The sequence below is a fragment of the Staurois parvus genome, unplaced genomic scaffold (genome assembly GCF_062004578.1).
Source record: "Staurois parvus isolate SC_StPar_1 unplaced genomic scaffold, SC_StPar_1.0 ptg001354l, whole genome shotgun sequence".
Lineage (NCBI taxonomy): Eukaryota > Metazoa > Chordata > Amphibia > Anura > Ranidae > Staurois > Staurois parvus.
Window position 1 is genome coordinate 120,001 of NW_028319150.1, and position 24,582 is coordinate 144,582.

Genomic DNA, 24,582 nt, shown 5'->3' on the forward strand with positions numbered 1-24,582 from the left:
GGCGGTTTCCAGGCGGACAGCGGAAGTCGGGGGGGTTGGAGAACGATGCGGGTGACGATTGGCCGGCTTATTCTCACATCTCTCCTGTCATTTCCCAGCAGGGGTTCTTCCGGAGGAGCCAGCAGGGGAAGCCGATTTACTCCTGCAGTCAGCAGCAGAGCTGCCAGATCGATCGATCCAACAGGAACCGGTGCCAGCACTGCCGCCTGCAGAAGTGCCTGTCCCTGGGCATGTCACGGGATGGTAAGATGGAGGCCAGAACATGTCAGCCGAGGGGGGAGCAGCTCTATAACACCACCGGAGCGCTGGAGTCACAAAGCACACATTGACGTATTGGGGTCACTGGGTGTCACAGGGTACTTTGGGGTGCACTGGGGTCACTGGGTGACACAGGAAGCTGTGGGGTGCACTGGAGACACAAAGCACACAGGGGTGCACTGGGGTCACTAGGTGACAAAGGGATACTTTGGGGTGCACTGAGGTCACTAGGTGACAGAAGCTGTGGGGTGCACGGAAGTCAAAAAGCACACAGGGGTGCACTGGGGTCACTGGGTGACACATGATACTTTGGGGTGCACTGGGGTCACTGGGTGACACAGAATACATTGGGGTGCACTGGGGTCACTGGGTGACACATGATACTTTGGGGTGCACTGGGGTCACTGGGTGACACAGGATAATTTGGGGTGCACTGGGGTCACTGGGTGACACAGAATACATTGGGGTGCACTGGGGTCACTGAGTGACACAGGATAATTTGGGGTGCACTGGGGTCACTGGGTGACTCGGGAAGCTGTGGGGTGCACTGGGGTCACTGGGTGACACAGGATACTTTGGGGTGCACTGGGGTCACTGGGTGACACAGGATACTTTGGGGTGCACTGGGGTCACTGGGTGACACAGGAAGCTGTGGGGTGCACTGGAGTCACAAAGCACACAGGAACACATTGGGGGACACTAGGTGATACAGGATACTTTGGGGTGCACTGGGGTCACTAGGTGAAACAAGATGCTGTGGGGTGCACTGGAGTCACAAAGCACACAGGAACACATTGGGGGTCACTAGGGAACACAGGATGCTTTGGGGTGCACGGAAGTCACAAAGCACACAGGGGTGCACTGGGGAGCTATAATATGGGATGCTGTGGGGTGCACTGGGGTCACTAGGTGACCTGGGATGCGGTGGGGTGCACTGGGGTCACTAGGTGACCTGGGATGCGGTGGGGTGCACTGGGGTCACTAGGTGACCTGGGATGCGGTGGGGTGCACTGGGGTCACTAGGTGACATGGGATGCTATGGGGTGCACTGGGGTCACTAGGTGACATGGGATGCTGTGGGGTGCACTGGGGTCACAGAGCACACATCATTGCACTGGGGTCACTGAGTGATATTGGACACTCTAGGGTACACCAAGAGTCATTGGGTGTCCAGAGGGTGGCACAGAGGACAGAATGGGCACGGGGGTACAGGTAAGGTGGCTCGGCTTCAAGTGTAGTGACACGTTGCCCCGACACCAAGCCATGGGCTACTTCACAATTTAAGACAGTGCCCTGATTAAGAGAACTGGCTCCCAGATAGTTGTGGTGCCGGCCCCCCTGGGTAAAATCCAGAAGTGCTGGTGGCCCTACACTGGAGAGAAGACCCGGAACTGGATCGCCGGATAGGTGAGCATGACTATGCTTTGGATGATGGTTGTGGTGCCGGCCCTCCTGGGTAAAATCCAGAAGTGCTGGTGGCCCTACACTGGAGAGAAGACCTGGGACTGGATCGCCAGATAGGTGAGCATGACTATGCTTTGGATGATGGTTGTGGTGCCGGCCCTCCTGGGTAAAATCCAGACATGCTGGTGGCCCTACACTGGAGAGAAGACCCGGGACTGGATCGCCGGATAGGTGAGCATGACTATGCTTTGGATGATTGATTTGAGGTGCCGGCCCTCCTGGGTAAAATCCAGAAGTGCTGGTGGCCCTACACTGGAGAGAAGACCCGGAACTGGATCGCCGGATAGGTGAGCATGACTATGCTTTGGATGATGGTTGTGGTGCCGGCCCTCCTGGGTAAAATCCAGACATGCTGGTGGCCCTACACTGGAGAGAAGACCCGGGACTGGATCGCCGGATAGGTGAGCATGACTATGCTTTGGATGATGGTTGTGGTATCGGCCCTCCTGGGTAAAATCCAGACATGCTGGTGGCCCTACACTGGAGAGAAGACCCGGGACTGGATCGCCGGATAGGTGAGCATGACTATGCTTTGGATGATTGATTTGAGGTGCCGGCCCTCCTGGGTAAAATCCAGAAGTGCTGGTGGCCCTACACTGGAGAGAAGACCCGGAACTGGATCGCCGGATAGGTGAGCATGACTATGCTTTGGATGATGGTTGTGGTGCCGGCCCTCCTGGGTAAAATCCAGACATGCTGGTGGCCCTACACTGGAGATAAGACCCGGGACTGGATCACCGGATAGGTGAGCATGACTGCTTTGGATGATGGTTGTGGTATCGGCCCTCCTGGGTAAAATCCAGACGTGCTGGTGGCCCTACACTGGAGAGAAGACCCGGCACTGGATTGCTGGATAGGTGAGTATGACTGTGCTTTGGATGATGGTTGTGGTGCCGGCCCTCCTGGGTAAAATCCAGACGTGCTGGTGGCCCTACACTGGAGAGAAGACCCGGGACTGGATCGCCAGATAGGTGAGTATGACTGTGCTTTGGATGATGGATTTGAGGTGCTGCCAATTTTTTTCTTTTGGTGTCTCTGCCCCAACATGAAGCAAGAGACGTTCCTTCAAAAGTAAGGCAAATCCCGTTACACAATGAGCCCCGGCGCCTCCCCCTCCCCCACCCAACACTGACCCTTATTATTTTTTTTAATGGTGAATGGAAAAAAAAAAGACTTCAAAGAGAGGACATCCACCACACGCACATCAGGCTTGGCTCGCTGCTTGACTCCACTCCGTCTAAAGTGGAACGTCCGGCATATGTGGGTCACCAGAGTTTCCTAACAATAACCGTTTCGGCCTGTAACAGACTTCTGTACGACCACAAGAAGTATCTCATGGAGGCCAATGTCTGGCGGGCCGAGAGGAGGAATCCATCGATGTAGGCCGAAGCCCTCTATGGTGATGAAAGAGGAACAGAAGAGTTAGGATTTTAGTATTGTATGCATTCCCGAAAAACAAGAGAACCTCTACGACGGTGGATTTGCTTTTTTTGTTAATCACCTTTTTTTTTTTTTCCAATTTCCATTGTAGCTGTAAAATTTGGCCGAATGTCCAAGAAGCAGCACGATATCATCCAGGCCGAGGTGCAGAAACTTCGACTGAGAGAGCAAAGGACGGAGGTGTCTTCAAGCCTACAGAGAACAGAACCTCAGGTGGATCAACCGACGTCAACATCTCCCGAACTGGGTCATACCATCCAACATTCCATATGGACCGGACGGTGGGATTCCTCCTGCTCCGCGCGTTCCTGTTCAGCACCCAGAATGCAGTTGCAGAAGGAAGCTCTTGTCCACCATCCCAGCGCTCCAGAAAAGACGCATTCAGAAGCCTTGCTTCGAAAAAGCTACCTTAGAGAGCAACAACTTCACCTGGAGCACGCAAGACCAAGCGTGTTCCAGGGCGTGGAGTCCTACTGCAACGTCAATTTCAGCAGCTGTTTGATTCCAGAGTGCGTCATTTCGGCCACAGAGCTCGGTGAGTGCGTTGGAAATGGTTGGAGGTACAAATCGGTGCTTCTAAAATGTCATACTTCCTTAGAATTCAATCCCCTTGTATCACGTACCTGGTGATGAAGGCCAATGGAGAGAGGGCTTCCCTTGCGGCTAATTTCCCCTGAGAGTGGGAGTCAGGCCCAAAGTTGCACAGGTCGCCTGTAGGAGTGCTGGTTGGTGGTTCACTCAGAAGCACAGCTGGTGCACGGGGATAGGTCTGCAGACAGGAGGCGCCTGTGCGTGGTATGCAAGCCCTTCCGGGATTTGGACGTTTACTGGGTTGTTGGTTCAAGCCAAGGTCAGGTACCAGGTGGGAATCAGAGCGGACATAGTCAGATGGGATAGCCGAGGTCATACGCAGAGGAGCGAGAGAGAGAGTATCCATAAGGCAGGCCGAGGTCAGATCAGGGGTAAGGCAGAGTAGACAGGTCCAGGAGCAAGCCCAGTCGGAAACAGGAAATCAAGGGTCAAAGTCACAGGAAACAGGCACGGGGAGCTAGAGATCATCCAGCAACTTGAGGAAGTGATGAGCCTCCTTATAAAGACCGTCTGGCACCAAACTGAGGCTGATGTGTCCTTCTGCGGCCATGCAGAGTACTGGCAGAAATGCCAGATCTTCCAGAACTTCTGCCGTGGACAGGACCTTGACAGTGCCCCCCCAAAGGGCAGCCTCTGGATGCCCACCTGGGCCATCTTTTCAGGATACTTAAAACAAAATTCTTGGGGAAGCCTGGGGGCATGTAGAGTACTGGCAGAAATGCCAGATCTTCCAGAACTTCTGTCATGGATAGGACCCTGACAGTGCCCCGCCCCCTAAAGGGCAGCCTCCAGATGCCCACCTGGGCCATCTTTTCAGGATGCTTAGAACAAAATTCTTGGAGAAGCCTGGGGGCATGTAGAGAACTGGCAGAAATGCCAGAACTTCTTGCATGGACAGGACCTTGACACCCTGCTTATCATTTGTGTCCTTCACAACCTCTTTGTGGATCGTTCATTTTTTTTTTTGCTTGGTCTTCCAATCCCCAGAGCTTTTGACGCAGAACGTGGTGTTCGCCCACCAGGAAACATGCCAGTTCAGACAAGAGAACCTCCATGTCCTGCGATGGGAAACCTTCTCTACAGCAGAGTTGCAAAGCTTCCATCACAAGGCAAGTTTTTTTGAACCTCTTCATAGGTTTCCTATCTCCACAAATGGTAACCGGTGTAGAAAAATACAAATCTACCAATTCCTAGCACCCTGGAACATGCGAAATATTCAATTTGTCAAGTTGGTGATACCAAATCCCATATCCCTTTAGATCTCTAAGACGGTTAACACATATATTTCTCTACCTTTGAGTAGCCTATGGACCAGATGTGGGAACGCTGCGTATGCCACGTCACCGATGCCATCCAGTATATCGTGGAATTTGCCAAACGACTTAGTGGCTTCATGGACCTGAATCCGAATGACCAGATTGTACTCCTGAAAGCAGGTAACTGAATTTTCACCATTGTCTTCTACGTGGACCTCAAGTGCATATACTGTCTTCCAAAAATACACTTTATGGGAAGAGTATTTGGACCCTCTCCCAAAGAACAGGTTTTCCGAATGAAGGGTACTGTTAATACTACATCATACGATGACATTATAGACAACATTGTAGATTGTCACCAGCCTTGTACTAGGAGTTTGGTGAAGACCCTTTTCTGTTCCACCATGATCGTGCCCCTGTGTACAAAGCCAGCTCCATAAAGACATGGTTGGACCAGTTTGGTGTGGATGAACTAGAGTGTCCTTCACAGAGCCCTGACCTCAACCCTTCTGAACATCTCAGGGATAAATTGGAACGCTGATCATGAGCATCAGTCTCCAAAATCTTGTGGAAAGTCTTTCAAGAATAGTGGTGGATGTTATAGCCACAAAAGGAGACCAGGGTTTTAGGATAGGGTGTCTGGATCAAGTGTCCTACATACAACCCTGACCTCAACCCTCCTGAACATCTCAGGGATGAATTGGAACGCTGATCGTGAGCCAGTTCTTCGCATCCAGCATCAGTCTCCAAAATCTTGTGGAAAGTCTTTCAAGAAAGTCTTCCAAGAATAGTGGGGGATGTTATAGCCACAAAAGGAGTCCAGAGTTTTAGGATCAAGTGTCCTACATACAGCCCTGACCTCAATCCTACTGAATATCTCAGGGATGAATTGGAACGTGATCGTGAGCCAGTTCTTCTCATCCAACAACAGTCTCCAAAATCTTGTGGAACGGCTTTCAAGAAAGTCTTCCAAGAATAGTGGGGGATGTTATAGCCACAAAAGGAGACCAGGGTTTTAGGATAGGGTGTCCGGATCAAGTGTCCTACATACAGCCCTGACCTCAACCCTACTGGACACCTCAGGGATGAATTGGAATGCAGCCAGGTCTTCCCATCCATAATCCGTACCTGACCTCAAAATAGGCACAAATTCCCACAGACACCCTCCAAAGTCTTGTGGAAAGCCTTCCCAGAAGAGTAGAGCCAGCTCCACAAGGACATGGTTTGACCAGTTTGGTGTGGAGGAACGTGAGTGCCCTACACGGAGCCCTGACCTCAACCCTACTGAACAGCTTTGGGATTTGCTGGAAACTCAGTTGTGAGCCAGGTCTTTTTGTCCAACATCAGCACTTGACCTCAAAAATGGGCCCACATTACCAAAGACGCCCTCCAAAATCTTATGGGAAGCGTCTCCAGAAGAGTGTAGGCTCTTATAGCTACAAAAGGAAGGAGTGGGGGGGATTCAACATTAATGGTCATGGTTTTGGAATTGAACGTCCAAGAATCTCATACAGGTGTGATGGTCAAGCATTTTGATCTCTCATAGAGTCGTAGATACATTTTTCTAACCATTCATTGTATGTCTTGTCTTCTATGAGGACCTCACAGAGCCTCAATGACGTCTCTTTTTCTGGCTTTTAGGTGCCATGGAGTTGCTGCTTATCAGAATGAGCCGGGCATTTAACTGTTACAATAACTCTGTCTACTTTGAAGGCAAATATGCTCAACTGGAACTCTTCCATTCTTTGGGTAAGAGCAGAATGCCAAAATGCTTCGTAGATACCTCCACAGATCGTGATCTGTCTACATAACATGGACACTTGCTGACTCATTAGCATCCACAGACAGCTTAACACTCCATTAAGACGCAGAAGTTGAATCCAACACAGTTTTACTTCACAAAGTACTTTTAGGTCCCATGCACTCTGGACATTTTTGACGCTGCTCTTAGGGATGTCTGGCTTTTTTTTCTGCCTATAAACATCCCTCCGTGTTAGCCTATGTGTCCATGCAGAGGAGTTTAGAGGCAGGGGCATTTAGAAGCAGAAAAAAAGCTTACTGCTTGAGTGTTCAGGAGCAGCGGTATTTTGGCACGGCCACGTGGCATAGACCCCAGACACCATGGACAGGAGGAAAACCTCTGGAGGAACCCTGGCTGAGAATGGCTGGCCTATGTAGAAGAACCAAGGTCACATCCCTATGTTCTCCTTGCAGGGTGCATGGATCTCATCAGCACCATGTTTGATATCTGCCATATCCCAGGAGCTCTCAACCTCCCTAAGGCCTTCTACAGTGCCATAGCTTGTGTTGGAGTCTGCGCTGGACTGACTGAATTGATCATTGGTCCTGGATGGGTATTCGTGTGGGTAAAAAGAAAGGAATTTCGTCCGGTGGATATTGCCCAGTGATGGAGGGTGGCCATGGGCCCTCTTGGGGACTGGGCTGCTTCCTTTTCTGTGGGACCTTATGGTAATTTCAGCATGCAGACTTGGATAAAAAGAAAGGAGCGTCCAGTATCCAGAGGAATGCAACTTCTGAAGTTCACGGATGTTTATTAAAAAGTAGCAACGCATACGTCAAGCCAACATGTTTCAGGGGAATGGACTCCCTCTTCTTCAGGGCTGTTGCCGAGTACGATTTAATGAGAAAAAGTCCCATGAATGGTTATGTAGTCTATTCCCCCAATAGACCATGAGAATGGCTGGCCTATGTAGAAGAGCCAAGGTCACATCCCTATGTTCTCCTCTCAGGGGAATAGACTCCCTCTTCTTCAGGGCTGTTGCCAAGTACGATTTAATGAGAAAAAGTCCCATGAATGGTTATATGGTCCATTCCCCCAAAACGCATTGGCTTGATGTACGGGTTGCTTCTTTTTAATAAACGTCTAGGAGGCCATACTTCAGAAGTTGCGTTTCTCTGGACACTGGGCGCTCCTTTCTTCTACATTGCTAGAAATTAAAGGTTTTCATCATTTCACTGACTGCTGCTAGTTTCAATTACATCTTTATCAACATCATAGCCTTTCTAAACCTTTTTTTACTCCAGAGGAACCCATGAAATAATGATCAGGTCTCGGGAAAACTCCTCCTAAAGCCAGTTTTTTTTTTGTAGTCCATGAGAAATTTTACATTGGTGGTCAGAATGTCATCCTTAAAGACCACTAAAAAGATCATTGGGTCCATTCAGCTGGCTCGGCCAAGTGTCATTGACCCAAAAACTTTGCAGATGCCATGGAAAAGAGTACAACCTCTGGAGGAACTCTGGTTGAGAATGGCTGGTCTACGTAATAGAACCAAGGTCACATCCCTATGTTCTTCTTGCAGGGTGCATGGATCTCATCAGCTCCATGTTTGACTTCTGCCATATCCTGGGAGCTCTCAACCTTTCTGAACATGAAATGGCCTTCTACAGTGCCATGACACTGCTGGATCCCAGTAAGTACCGGTCTTCTGGACAGTCAATGCGAAACGCTGTATATATATGATATGAAAATCCAGACATCGTCTCTTTTCATGTTTTCCTTGGAATTCTTTATGAATGAAATTTAAACTTTCCTCAGGCCGGCCCTGGCTACAAGAAAAGCAGAAGGTGGAGACCCTTCAGAGAAAGCTACAGTTGGCCTTCAGACATCTACTGCGGAGGACCCATCGGGAGGGGATTATGAGCAAGGTGAGGACATTGGAGGTCTGTGCCAACCCTAACCCATGTCTGGAGCCGATAAAATCTCCTCAACCCATGTCTCCTCATCCCATGTCTATAGCCGGTTCAGTCTCCTCAACCCATGTCTCCTCAACCCATGTCTAGAGCCGGTTCAATCTCCTCAACCCATGTCTCCTCAACCCATGTCTAGAGCCGGTTCAATCTCCTCAACCCATGTCTCCTCAACCCATGTCTAGAGCCTGTTCAATCTCCTCAACCCATGTCTCCTCAGCCCATGTCTAGAGCCGGTTCAATCTCCTCAACCCATGTCTCCTCAGCCCATGTCTAGAGCCGGTTCAATCTCCTCAACATATGTCTCCTCAACCCATGTTTAGAGCCGGTTCAATCTCCTCAACCCATGTCTCCTCAACCCATGTCTAGAGCCGGTACAATCTCCTCAACCCATTTCTCCTCAACCCATGTCTAGAGCCGGTACAATCTCCTCAACCCATGTCTCCTCAACCTATGTCTAGAGCCAGTTCAATCTCCCAAACCCATGTCTCCTCAACCCATGTCTAGAGCGGGTACAATCTCCTCAACCCATGTCTCCTCAACCCATGTCTAGAGCCAGTTCAATCTCCTCAACGGGGCACAAATGGTAAAAAAAAAAATGTCCTACTCCATCCAAAAGAAAAAGTTTTGGCTTTAGATACATTTTATGCTAGGCTCAACTCCATGATATGTTGTTTACCGGCCTTTTATTTCTTCTATTTATGTTCCATTATGCCGTACAGAGTATCATTTGCAATGACGAAGCCCGGCAGGCATCTGATGGAAATGGGTTGACGAGGTGTCTACGTGTCTGCCAATTAGGGCTGGGACAAGGGGTGGGCAGGAAGGGTGGCTCCCCCAGGCGCAGTGAAGTCAGGGGGCAAAGAATAGACACGGGGTACACCCATTCTATGACATGTATTAACAGTGGAGGAGGGGCGCAGTTTTAGATCCTTGCCCTGGATGACCCTGTTCCGATGCCACCTTACAGCTTGCATAGCTATCTTCTTCACCGCCGTTGAACCTCTTGCCATCTTTTACAGTTTGTATAGCTATCTTCTTCATCGCCGTTGAACCTCTTGCTTTGTCTCCGTATTTTCAAACTTTTTTTTAGTTTTAGAACTTTCGTTTTCCCTAATTGTTTGCCAATCGGCCTCTTTCAGCTCCTGCACAAGGAAGGCCTGTCCGGGATTTGCCAGCTTCACCTGGAAAAACTGAACGTCTTCAAACAGATGTACCCGGGCATAGCATGGGAGAGGTTCCCCCCGCTCTACAAGGAGCTGTTCATCTCCGAACCAGAAAGTTCCTGAGAGGACAATGGACATCTCCTCCTGGTTGCCTGTCACCACCCCCACCACCATCACCATGTTCTCAGACTCATCCCTGGAGGACAGCATATCCTGGTGAACCACCAACCTCATCCAGGAATTCTCAGAGTGAAGGACTCTGCAACTGTCCTCAGACCACGTCATCCCTACTCAGTAGACATCTGATGCTATGAGGCCTTGTAATTGCTAGCATTAAACACGAGAACTGGAGAGACAAGGCTACTAGCCTCTTCGGACCTCACATGACCGTCTGGGGAATTTACGCCGAACATACTAAAAATGTGGATGCCATCGGGGTATATTTATGAAAAAAACAATTTGCTGTGCGAAGGTCTCAAGCTTTTTCACAGCCGTTTCGAATAAACCCCTGTACTTTGTCCAATATGTTTATTTTCTACGATCGTCAGCTCCATCTAGTGACCAAAATGCGGTATTTTCCTGATTGAGATATTTCAGAAAACTATCAGATTATGGCCACTGGATGGAGCTGAAGAAATAAATATATGAGACCGGCCTTTCGAAAGTTTTCTAACATGGAGGAACCCTTGAAATAACTCAGGGAATCCATGCTAATAGTTACTATATCAAAATTTCACAGTACATTAGTGTGAGGGCCACAGAGAAGAATGATCCTTTCATTTGTGGTCATCGAGAAGAATACATCTCTTACAGATAGTTAAAAAGATCATTGTTGGTAGTGGTCACTCATCTAACGGGAAGAAGTTGCTCATTGGTCAAGGAACTCCTGGCAACCTTTGGAGAAACCCTAGAGTTGCCAAGTGTGCCAAGTGGTGATGACCCCGAACCTATGCAGGCACCATAGGATGGAAGGTCAATTGGCCACAGCTCAAGTAACCCCTAGCAATCTCTGGAGGAACCCTAGAGTTCCATGGAATCCTGGTTGGGAAAGGATGTATTATACCAGTCTTTCTCAACTGTCTTACTTCTGAGGAACCCCTAAAATCAGTCTCTGGCCTTGGGGGACCCTTACTAAATTGGGTTCATTGGGGGACAATGGTGAAAACGCCCCTTAAATTGATGGTCAGTAGGAAGAACGCAACCTTTAGAGACAGCAAAAAACATAATTGGTGTCATGCTGTTGACTTTGCCAAGTGGTGATGACCTGGAAGCTATGCAGGTACCACAGGATGGAAGGTCAATTGGCCACAGCTCAAGTAACCCCTAGCAATCTCTGGAGGAACCCTAGAGTTCCATGGAATCCTGGTTGAGAAAGGATGTATTATACTGGTCTTTCTCAGCCATTTTACTCTGAGGAACCCCTAAAATCATTCTCTGGCTTTGAGGGACCCTTACTAAATTGGGTTCATTGGGGGACAATGGTGAAAACACCCCTTAAATTGATGGTCAGTAGGAAGAATGCAACCTTTAGAGACAGCTAAAAACATAATTGGTGTCATGCTGTTGACTTTGCCAAGTGGTGATGACCTGGAAGCTATGCAGACACCATAGGATGGAAGGTCAATTGGCCCCAGCTCAAGTAACCCCTAGAAATCTCTGGAAGAACCCTAGAGTTTCATGGAATCCTGGTTGAGAAAGGATGTATTATACTGGTCTTTCTCAGCCATTTTACTTCTGAGGAACCCCTAAAATCATTCTCTGGCCTTGGGGGACCCTTACTAAATCATTGGGGGACAATGGTGAAAATGCCTCTTAAATTGATGGTCAGTAGGAAGAATGCAACTTTTAGATACATCTAAAAACAAAATTGGTGTCATGCTGTTGACTTTGCCAAGTGGTGATGACCCGGAACCTATGCAGGCACCATAGGATGGAAGGTCAATTGGCCACAGCTCAAGTAACCCCTAGCAATCTCTGGAGGAACCCTAGAGTTCCATGGAATCCTGGTTGAGAAGGCTTTATTAGACCATTTATGGGGATTGTTCAAGATGGCTGTGTGAATTCTTGAGACTAGATCAAGATATATAGATGGACATGGTGACATGAACATTTCCACTCCTTTAGTATAGCTTGAGCTTAATCCTGCCATCTGCGACCCCCTTCGCTTCCTTCTGATCAAGAAAAGCGGTCCATCAGATTAAAGGACCAATAGGGATGCTTGGGAAGCAGGAGAGGGCATGTATTTTCACTGAAGGTCTGTCTCTTTTTCATCACCAGCTCTTTTTTTTAAGTTTTTAAATATTTATTCAACTTTTTTTGGTTTATGTGCCAATTATCAAGCAGTAAACCAGGTCCCAAAAATGTAGCAAAAAACAATCGAAAAAAAGAAAAACAAAAAAAAACTTTAAAAGGGAAAAAAGCTAACAAGATAATATGGGCTGCAATAATCACTTCGTTGTTCCACTTTCCACCTGGTGGGAAAGATCTCTAGACCCTCCAAGGTTCTCCTTGTGTTTGTGGTGGTGACCAATCTGGTCATCTGCCCGAAAAAGCCACCTTCGCCACAATGTTTCTTTTGCCCAAACTTTTTACGAGAAGTGACCAGGATTTGATTTAAACAGAACCTTAGCAAAGCCACCACAGATACCATCAGAAGGTGATATCTGCATATCATTGGATGACCCACCATACTGAAAAACACTTTCTGCAGCCTTCCCCCCCAAACTAGCCCAATAATAGATGCAAGGTTGGTAATCACAGAAAAGGGAAGGCCTGACTGGAGGGTGTTTAATTTTCTAAAGCTGTAGGCTCAACTTTGGACTAAGGATGTCCATCAGCCTCAAACGCTTGGGGAAGCCCATAAGCAGATCGTTTATCATCAAAGATAGTCTTAGAATTTGTTTGCCTCGACCAGTAGAGTCCTACAAAAGGAGAAAAGCCAGCAACCTTTGTGTTCCTTCAAGCAGACCCAAAAACTGGGCTTAAAAATGAAGACTCAATTGTGGTCTTTAGGATGAAGCCCAGTTTTTTGGGTGAAAGGCCTCGGTGAGGAGATCCACGATGGGGACTTTGTGCCAGTAAAATAAAGTTGCACCTGTCTTGAGTGTAGTGGCTTTGGACGGCGCTTATGGTTGAGGCACAGGTCATCTTCTACCTCTCGGTCAGCCTAAAGAGCGACCCGGCGTAATGGGCTTTTAAGTGGAAACGTATCTCATCGGTAGGGTTCAACCCAAGGAGTTAGCGAACCCATCTTTATTTGTATGAACGAACTGTTCCCTGACGATAAGCTATATGTATGTATCCTGTCGTGTCTTTGTATAAATAAAAGAAATGGTCTGCACACGGTATAGCACGCAGCATTCCCTTCACGCCGGCACAAGGCTCCGCTCGGTGTCGCGTTACCATAGGACAATGTCAGATGTAGACTTATTGGTGGGAAGTGAGATTGGACTCGTGTTACACTATAAAAGACCGCTGTAACTTTGTAATGTTGACAGTAATGTGACCCTTTTGTACGCTTGTACCAATGACGGCGAGGCACTTACAACGTACACGAAGCGTTTATCCCGTAATGCTAAATGGGGCCTCAAGAGCAGTGAAGGTACGAGAGAAGGACGTGTTTAGTTGGTACATTAGGCTGCTGCAGAAAAAAAAAAGTGTCCATGACCCAGCATGCGTTGCAGAGAGCTCTTTGAGGAACATTCCAGAAGAAAAACATTCAATCTGAACTCATTTTTTTACAAAAAAATTGGTAGAGAAGGAGAATGATTCCTGCAGAGGTTTTACAGAAGGGTTGAAACTTATTGCTCACCATATTGGTTGCCTTCGCTTCCCAAGAGGAGATCCAAGATTGAAGCCAATAACAGCCATTAATGGTTGCCAGTCTTTCTGTGACCTGTACAGATTTAAAGACCCCTTTGTAGACAATGCAACCACCAAGACCTGAGCCAGTTTAAAGACCCATCTGTAGACAATTCCACCACCAAGACCTGTGCTGGTTAAAAGACCAATCTGTAGACAATGCCACCACCAAGACCTGTGCCGGTTTAAAGACCCATCCATAGACAATGCCACCACCAATACCAGTGCCAATTTAAATGCCCATCTGTAGACAATGCCAACACCAAGACCTGTGCCGGTTTTAAGACCCAACTGTAGACAACGCTACTACCAAGACCTGCGCCATTTTAAAGACCCATCCGTAGACAATGCAACCACCAAGACCTGCACCAGTTTAAAGATCCATCTGTAGAGAATGTCTTTACCAAGACCTGTGCCAGTTTTAAGACCCATCTGTAGACCATTCCACCAGCCAGTGTAAAGACACCTCCATAGACAATACCACCACCAAGACCTGTGCCCGTTAAAGGACTTATCTGTAGACAATTCCACCAAGACCTGTGCTGGTTAAAAGACCCATCCGTAGACAGTGCCACCACCAATACCAGTGCCAATTTAAATGCCCATCTGTAGACAATGCCAACACCAAGACCTGTGCCATTTTAACGACAACACTGTAGACAATGACAACACCAAAACCTGTGCCAGTTTAGAGACCCATCTGTAGACAATTCCATCACCAAGACCTGTGCCCCTTAAAAGACCCATCTGTAGATAATGCCACCACCAAGACCTGTGCCGGGTAATAGACCCATCTGTGGACAATTCCACCAAGACCTGTGCTGGTTTAAAGACCCATCTGTAGACAATTCCACCAGCCAGTGTAAAGACACCTCCGTAGACAATACCACCACCAAGACCTGTGCTGGTATCAAGACCAATCTGTACACAATTCCACCACCAAGACCTGTGCCGGTTAAAAGACCCCTCTGTAGACAATCCCACCACCAAGACCTGTGCCGGTTAAAAGACCCATCCATAGACAATGCCGCCACCAATACCAGTGCCAATTTAAATGCCCATCTGTAGAAAGTTCCACCACCAAGACCTGTGCCAGTTAAAAGACCCATCCATAGACAATGCCCCCACCAATACCAGTGCCAATTTAAATGCCCATTTGTAGAAAGTTCCACCACCAAGACCTGTGCCATTGTAAAGACAAAACTGTAGACAATTCCACCAGCCAGTGTAAAGACACCTCCGTAGACAATTCCACCAAGACCTGTGCCGGTTTAAAGACCCATCTGTAGACAATGCCACCACCAAGCCCTGTGCCGGGTAATAGACCCATCTGTAGACAATGCCACCACCAAGCCCTGTGCCGGGTAATAGACCCATCTGTAGACAATGCAACCACCAAGACCTGCACCAGTTTAAAGACCCATCTATAGATAATGCCACCACCAAGACCTGTGCCGGGTAATAGACCCATCTGTGGACAATTCCACCAAGACCTGTGCCAGTTTTAAGACCCATCTGTAGACCATTCCACCAGCCAGTGTAAAGACACCTCCATAGACAATACCATCACCAAGACCTGTGCTGGTTTAAAGACCAATCTGTAGACAATTCCACCACCAAGACCTGCACCCGTTAAAGGACTTATCTGTAGACAATTCCACCAAGACCTGTGCCGGTTAAAAGACCCATCCGTAGACAATGCCACCACCAATACCAGTGCCAATTTAAATGCCCATCTGTAGACAATGCTACTACCAAGACCTGTGCCATTTTAAAGACAACACTGTAGACAATGCCAACAACAAGACCTGTGCCAGTTTAAAAGACCCATCTGTAGACAATTCCATCACCAAGACCTGTGCCCCTTAAAAGACCCATCTGTAGATAATGCCACCACCAAGTCCTGTGCCGGGTAATAGACCCATCTGTGGACAATTCCACCAAGACCTGTGCCGGTTTAAAGACCCATCTGTAGACAACGCTACTACCAAGACCTGTGCCATTTTAAAGACAAAACTGTAGACAATTCCACCAGCCAGTGTAAAGACACCTCCGTAGACAATACCACCACCAAGACCTGTGCTGGTTTAAAGACCAATCTTTAGACAATTCCACCACCAAGACCTGTGCCGGTTAAAAGACCCATCCGTAGACAATGCCACCACCAATACCAGTGCCAATTTAAATGCCCATCTGTAGACTATGCCAACACCAAGACCTGTGCTGGTTTAAAGACCCAGCTGTAGACAACGCTACTACCAAGACCTGTGCCATTTTAAAGACCCATCTGTAGACAATTCCACCACCAAGACCTGTGCTAGTTTAAGGACCCATCTGTAGACAATGCAACCACCAAGACCTGCACCAGTTTAAAGATCCGTCTGTAGACAATGTCTTTATCAAGACCTGTGCCAGTTTTAAGACCCATCTGTAGACCATTCCACCAGCCAGTGTATAGACACCTCCGTAGACAATACTACCACCAAGACCTGTGCTGGTTTAAAGACCAATCTGTAGACAATTCCACCACCAAGACCTGCGCCCATTAAAGGACTTATCTGTAGACAATTCTACCAAGACCTGTGCCGGTTAAAAGACCCATCCGTAGACAATGCCACCACCAATACCAGTGCCAATTTAAATGCCCATCTGTAGACAATTCCACCACCAAGACCTGTGCTGGTTTAAAGACCCATCTGTAGACAATCCCACCACCAAGACCAGTGCCAATTTAAATGCCCATCTGTAGACAATTCCACCAGCAAGACCTGTGCTGGTTTAAAGACAAAACTGTAGACAATTCCACCAGCCAGTGTAAAGACACCTCCGTGGACAATGCCACCACCAAGCCCTGTGCCGGGTAATAGACTCATCTGTAGACAATCCCACCACCAAGCCCTGTGCAGGGTAATAGACCCATCTGTAGACAATGCCACCACCAAGCCCTCTGCTGGGTAATAGACCCATCTCTAGACAATGCCACCACCAAGCCCTCTGCCGGGTAATAGACCCATCTGTAGACAATTCCACCCCCAAGACCTGCGCCTGTTAAAGGACTTATCTGTAGACAATCCCACCAATAAAACCTGTTGTGGTTTATGAATTCCTCCGTGGACAATGCCACCACCAAGACCTGCGCCGGGTAAAAAACCCATCTGTAGACAATTCCACCACCAAGACCTGTCAATGGTCACGGTCAATGAAGAGTCACACCCAACGATCGGCAATAAACGATTACAATTAGAGCTTCATTCACACGGCTCCATAAGTCCACCACAGCGGAGAAGACCTTCGATATAACATGCGGTCACACGAACAATTCGACTCGTTCTTCATGCAGTTTTGGGGCTCCACAACGTCTGTAAACTATTTTCCATTTTTCATAAATCAGAGGAACGATCTCCGACCTTTCATCACATCTCACAGGTCGATGGACATGATCCTGAAGGTCCTCCATCCAGGAAATGAGGCGGAACTCAAAGTCCAGGAGAGGAACCGGCACAACGTCTCAAGGGAAGGCCGGAGTTCTGCTTTAAATTCCACCTGTGCCAGGTGAGGAACGGTGCAGAGGTGAGGAACACGGGGGGGGGGGAGGGGGCGCAGACTGTCCCCAGATGGTCTTCAGGCCCGAAAAAAAATCGGTCTCAGATGAGTGGACTCCAGCGTGGTCCTCGGTATTTCTTCCCCTTTCAGTCAGGGCAGAGTCGATGAAATATTGATGATTTTTTAGGTGTAGCATGTCTGTCTCAGCATGAAGCAGGCTCTCCAGATGTCCGTCACACGCTCTTCCTGGCACTCGTCACCCTCCTCTAAGGACATAAAACCGGAGCGCCAGGGCCACCGGGGCAGACGATCGAGGAGCTCCACACCGGACCGAGTCAGATCGAACAATGGATCCCTCATCGCCTGACGTCTGATCCGGAGCCCCCCTGTACAGGTACCTACACCTTCTATCCATACCACACAGAACAAAGCCAGATCGAAGAATTCATCGCTCACAGCCAGACATTCGATCTGGGATCCCCAGTACAGGTACCTACACCTTCTATCCATACCACACCGAACAAAGCCAGATCGAAGAATTCATCGCTCACAAGAGCGACGTTCGATCTGGGATCCCCCATACAGGTACCTACACCTTCTATCCATACCACACTGAACAAAGCCAGATCGAAGAATTCATCGCTCACAGCCAGACATGCGATCTGGGATCCCCCATCCATACCACACAGAACAAAGCCAGATCGAAGAATTCATCGCTCACAAGAGCGACATTCGATCTGGGATCCCCCGTACAGGTACCTACACCTTATATCCGTACCACACTCGAAGAATTCATTGCTCACAGCCAGACGTTCGATCCGGGATCCCCAGTACAGGTACCTACACCTTATATCCATACCACACTCGAAGAATTCATTGCTCACAGCCAGACGTTCGATCCGGGATCCCCAGTACAGGTACCTACACCTTATATCCATACCACACTCAAAGAATTCATCGCTCACAGCCAGACATTCGATCTGGGATCCCCCATCCATACCACACAGAACAAAGCTAGATCGAAGAATCCATCGCTCACAAGAGCGACGTTCGATCTGGGATCCCCCGTACGGGTACCTACACCTTTTATCCGTACCACACTGAACAAAGCCAGATCGAAGAATTCATCGCTCACAGCCAGACATTCGATCTGGAATCCCCAGTACACACTCGAAGAATTCATCGCTCACAGCCAGACGTTCGATCCGGGATCCCCCGTACAGGTACCTACACCTCATATCCGTACCGCACAGAACAAAGCCAGATCGAAGAATTCATCGCTCACAAGAGCGACGTTCGATCCGGGATCCCCAGTACAGGTACCTACACCTTTATATATTAGAATTTATATATCAAAAATTTAAAAAAAATATAAAATAGCATATAAAGTAAACATATAACATATAAATATGTATAAAATAAAATATATAATTTATATATTACAAAACTAAATAAATATAAATACTAAATAAATTTAAAAAATACTAAATAAATATAAAAAAAATAAAAACAATATATAAAAACATAAAAAAATAAAATATCTAATTTATATATTAAAAACTAAACATATGGAAATAATATAATATATAAAATAAACATATGGCATGTAATAAAAGATAAAATAAAATATCTCATTTATATAATAAAGAAATAAACATATAAAAACAATATAAAATAACATATAATATAACAGTTAATAAGATATAAAATAAAATGTCTAATTGATATAATAATTATAAAATAAAAATGAAACATATAAAAATAATATAAAATAATAAATAAAATAAACATGTAATATAACATGTAATAAAACATAAACAAACAAAATATCTAAGTTATATAATAAAAATGAAACATATAAAAATAATATAAAATAACATATAATATGACAGGTAATAACACATAAAACAAAATATCTAATTGAGATAATAAAAACGGAAACGTATGAAAACATATATAATAACATAAATAAAATATCCAGTTTACAAAATAAAAATTAAACATATAAAAATAATATAAAAAGTAAACATATAACACATAAAATAAAATATCTCCTTTATATAATAAAAATGAAACATATAAAAATATATATATAATAACATAGTTACATAGTTAGTCTGGCTGAAAAAAGACAAAAGTCCATCCAGTTCAACCATAAAAAATAATAATACATAAATAAATAAAATATCCAATTTATAAAATAAAAATGAAAAATATAAAAATAATATAAAATATAAAATAACATAGAAAATCAACATATAACAGGTAATAACACATAAAATTAAATATCTTCTTTATATAATAAAACTGAAACATAAAAAAAAAAAAATAACATAAATAAATAAAACATCTAATTTATAAAATAAAAATTAAACGTATAAAAATAATATAAAATATAATATAACATTTAAAAACGTAAAAACGCATAGAATAAAATATCTAATTTATTTCATAAACATGAAACATATAATATATAAACATATGTATTGTCTTTATATGTTTCATGTTCATGAAATAAATTAGATATTTTATTCTATGCGTTTTTACGTTTTTAAATGTTATATTATATTTTATATTATTTTTATACATTTAATTTAAAATATCTAATTTATTTCATGAACATGAAACATATAAAGACAATACATAATAACATAAACAAAATTAAATATCTAATTTATATATATAAAAAAAACTAAAACATTAAAAAAATATAAAATAACATAAAATAAAACACATAAAATAATAAAAAAAGAATTTGTATATTAAAAAATAAACATATAAAAATAATATATGCCATAAAAATAAAATATATTATACGTTTTATATTATGTATTGCAAATTAAACCGCAACACACACCTAAACTACCAAAAAACAAATCTGTACATGGAGAACCTGCAGATCAGTGGGGAGGTCTCATGGCCGTCCTGTAGAATTACACAATTGTTACACACACGTTGCAATCTGAAGACGAAGCTGAAAATGTTGATGTCTCGGTAGAGCCCCTCCCCCACTGATTTCCACTTTCATTGCATATCTTATTTTGAACCCAGTGATAGCTTCACTGGGTCTCTGTGCATCTCTATGCAACACAGGCAGATCATGGCTGGTGGGAGGGGCCGTCAGGGGGCTGTACATAGCTTCCTAGAAACATCCCAGCACCCCACCTCAGTACTCCTCTCCAGAACCCTCAGGCAAGCAGTGGGAGGAGTTATGCAAATATCAAAAGGCCTTGATAGTTTAGAGGAGTGGGCATTCCTAGGCGGGCTATATTTGCATAGGTAACACCCACATGTGATGCTGAGCCACCATAACTGGAAGAACTCAAATTCAATGAATGAAAGGGGTGGGGCCTGGGACAGTCAGGCTGGGGAGGAAAGATCTAGATGATGTTGGACGTCCTCCAGCCAGGAATTGAGGTGGAGCTTTATCTGATTGGCTGCAGTTTCTAATGCACATTGTGATACGTCCCAGTGCGCAGTGAGATCAGAGGAAGCCGATTCATTCCAGGGGAGGAGCCGGAACACCTGGGCAAGACTGAAGGGGAGGAGCCGGTACACCTGAGCAAGACTGAAGGGGAGGAGCCGGGAAACCTGTGCAAGACTGAAGGGGAGGAGCCGGGACACCTGTGCAAGACTGAAGGGGAGGAGCCGGTACACCTGTGCAAGACTGAAGAGTAGGAGCCGGTACACCTGTGCAAGACTGGAGGGGAGGAGCCGGTACACCTGTGCAAGACTGAAGGGGAGGAGCTGGTACACCTGTGCAAGACTGGAGGGGAGGAGCCGGTACACCTGTGCAAGACTGGAGGGGAGGAGCCGGTACACCTGTGCAAGACTGGAGGGGAGGAGCCAGTACACCTGTGCAAGACTGGAGGGGAGGAGCCGGTACACCTGTGCAAGACTGAAGGGGAGGAGCCGGTACACCTGTGCAAGACTGGAGGGGAGGAGCCGGTACACCTGAGCAAGACTGAAGGGGAGGAGCCGGGAAACCTGTGCAAGACTGAAGGGGAGGAGCCGGGACACCTGTGCAAGACTGAAGGGGAGGAGCCGGGAAACCTGTGCAAGACTGGAGGGGAGGAGCCGCTACACCTGTGCAAGACTGAAGGGGAGGAGCCAGTACACCTGTGCAAGACTGAAGGGGAGGAGCCGGGACACCTGTGCAAGACTGAAAGGGAGGAGCCGGGACACCTGTGCAAGACTGGAGGGGAGGAGCCGGTACACCTGTGCAAGACTGCAGGGGAGGAGCTGGTACACCTGTGCAAGACTGGAGGGGAGGAGCCGGTACACCTGTGCAAGACTGGAGGGGAGGAGCCGGTACACCTGTGCAAGACTGGAGGGGAGGAGCCAGTACACCTGTGCAAGACTGGAGGGGAGGAGCCGGTACACCTGTGCAAGACTGAAGGGGAGGAGCCGGTACACCTGTGCAAGACTGAAGGGGAGGAGCCGGTATGTCATTTATTTAAAAAGTAATTTTCAATCTTTTAAAAACTAAAACTTTCAATAAATACTCCCCGGTGATCCTGCCATGGGGGGGGGAGGGGGGGTGGTCCTATTCAGGCCCCTCCTGTCATGGGGTGACAACTCTCTCTGAAGGGCACTCCTGTGTTGTCACCCAGCAAATCGCACGACATTCACATTCATTAGGTGAGATCTCGATTTCCAGATTGTATGAGCGCCCCTCCCCCCCCCCCCCCCGTCACACCGATCCCGACTTTGAAATCGTGCGACTCGCAGTGAAGTCGGGGGACACGCTGATTCGAGGTGTGATCTGCCAGACGTCGGACGCAGATGTCCACGCAAATCGCACCGAGAAGTCACGCAGGCACTACTTTAGAAATGGGCGCGACTCCGAGCGAGCTGGAAACGCACCGATGGGAACGCTGTCATGGCGGTCGATCTGCAAATCGCATGTCAAGTCGCCCCCCAGGGTGACCGGGGACCACGGACTCGGAGAATCCATCAGACGGGAAGTCCTCCTGGGAAGATCCTGTTACTGCCGATAATCTCCTTTCGTTTCAATCAGCTCCCTACACTCCCTCTGCGTCCTCCGCGTGTCATCCGTCGCGTCCGCCGGGTAACCGGATCCGCCACACATTAGCAGCGTGACATCCACTCCATGTATATACAGTGCTGCAAGGCAACGGCCGCTGACTCACACTAAATGACTGTTCCCGGGGCCCCGACACTCAGGGCCCCGTCACACCAGAAACAACACATTTACTACGCTTTTTTTTGCATGCGTGATGACGTGCATTTGTGGAGCATTGTTCCTATGGGAAAGAAGAAACAAAACGCTGCGCTCTGTGAAAGCAGCCCAGGGAGGTAACAACGGCTTCAGCCCGGCTCCCTCCAGGCCACGCCTACTGATGCGTTTTTCCCCACCCACAGGGCTTAGTCATAGAGGTAAAGTCAATGGCATTGGCCAGATATGACCACGCGGTGACGTCATTGGTTGCTAAGGATATAACGGGTGCTGGCAGCCACTGCATCCATAGCAACCGCGGACACACACTATTCTGCCAAAAGTATTGGGCCTGCCCTCCAATCATGTGATTCAGGTGTTCCAATCCCCTCTATATCATGTGATTCAGGTGCTCCAATCCCCTCCAAATCATGTGATTCAGGTGTTCCAATCCCCTCCATATCATATGATTCAGGTGTTCCAATCCCCTCCATATCATGTGATTCAGGTGTTCCAATCCCCTCCATATCATGTGATTCAGGTGTTCTAATCCCCTCCATATCATGTGATTCAGGTGCTCCAATTCCCTCCATATCATGTGATTCAGGTGTTCCAATCCCCTCCATATCATGTGATTCAGGTGCTCCAATCCCCCTCCATATCATGTGATTCAGGTGCTCCAATCCCCTCCATATCATGTGATTCAGGTGTTCTAATCCCCTCCATATCATGTGATTCGGGTGTTCCAATCCCCTCCATATCATGTGATTCAGGTGCTCCAATCCTCTCCATATCATGTGATTCAGGTGTTACAATCCCCTCCATATCATGTGATTCAGGTGTTCCAATCCCCTCCCAATCATGTGATTCAGGTGTTCCAATCCCCTCCATATCATGTGATTCAGGTGCTCCAATTCCCTCCATATCATGTGATTCAGGTGTTACAATCCCCTCCATATCATGTGATTCAGGTGTTACAATCCCCTCCATATCATGTGATTCAGGTGTTACAATCCCTTCCATATCATGTGATTCAGGTGTTCCAATCCCCTCCCAATCATGTGATTCAGGTGCTCCAATTCCCTCCATATCATGTGATTCAGGTGTTACAATCCCCTCCATATCATGTGATTCAGGTGTTACAATCCCCTCCATATCATGTGATTCAGATGCTCCAATCCCCTCCATATCATGTGATTCAGGTGTTCCAATCCCCTCCGTATCATGTGATTCAGGTGTTCTAATCCCCTCCATATCATGTGATTCAGGTGCTCCAATCCCCTCCATATCATGTGATTTAGGTGTTCCAATCCCCTCCCAATTATGTGATTCAGGTGTTCCAATTCCCTCCCAATCATGTGATTCAGGTGTTCCAATCCCCTCCATATCATGTGATTCAGGTGTTCCAATCCCCTCCATATCATGTGATTCAGGTGTTCCCATCCCCTCCATATCATGTGATTCAGGTGCCCCAATCCCCTCCATGGACACAGGTGTATACAATCAAGCCCCTAGGCATGCAGACTGCTTCTACAAACATTGGTGAAAGAATGGGTCGCTCTCAGGAGCTCAGTGACTCCAAGCGTGGTCCCGTGATAGGTGGCCACCTGGGCAATAAGTCCATCCGTGACATTTCCTGGCTACTAAATATTCCACGCTCAACTGTTAGTGGGATTATAACAAAGTGGAAGCAACTGGGAACAACAGCCACTCAGCCACCAAGTGGTAGGCCACGTCACATGACAGGGCGGGGTCAGCGCATGCTGAAGCGCACAGTGCGCAGAAGTCGCCAACTGTCTGCAGAGTCAATAGCTAAAGACCTCCAAACTTGGTGTGGCCTTCAGATGAGCCCAACAACAGTGCGTAGAGAGCTTCATGGAATGGGTTTCCATGGCCGAGCAGCTGCATCCAAGCCTTCCATCACCAAGTGCAATGCAAAGCGTCGGATGCCGTGGTGTAAAGCACGCCGCCACTGGACTCTAGAGCAGTGGAGGCGTGTTCTCTGGAGTGACCAATCACGCTTCTCTGTCTGCAATCCGATGGATGTGTCTGGGTTTGGCGGTGGCCAGGAGAACGGTACTTGCCTGACTGCATTGTGCCAAGTGTAAAGATT

At 47.0% G+C, this 24,582-nt stretch overlaps 1 protein-coding gene across 2 annotated transcripts in view; it reads left to right on the plus strand.

Moving 5' to 3' along the window:
- The window catches only part of LOC149436440 (nuclear receptor ROR-gamma-like), a 34,743-nt gene extending 21,510 nt beyond the window's left edge, over window positions 1-13,233 (plus strand). For both annotated transcript variants that reach the window (XM_089661628.1, XM_089661627.1), the window contains 8 exons: window positions 102-243; window positions 3,254-3,697; window positions 4,741-4,862; window positions 5,057-5,189; window positions 6,651-6,758; window positions 8,333-8,443; window positions 8,569-8,678; window positions 9,863-13,233. In XM_089661628.1, coding sequence (XP_089517754.1) covers window positions 102-243; window positions 3,254-3,697; window positions 4,741-4,862; window positions 5,057-5,189; window positions 6,651-6,758; window positions 8,333-8,443; window positions 8,569-8,678; window positions 9,863-10,009 — 1,317 coding nt within the window. In that variant the 3' untranslated portion in view covers window positions 10,010-13,233. The remainder of the gene's footprint in view (window positions 1-101; window positions 244-3,253; window positions 3,698-4,740; window positions 4,863-5,056; window positions 5,190-6,650; window positions 6,759-8,332; window positions 8,444-8,568; window positions 8,679-9,862) is intronic.
- Window positions 13,234-24,582: the final 11,349 nt, after the last annotated feature.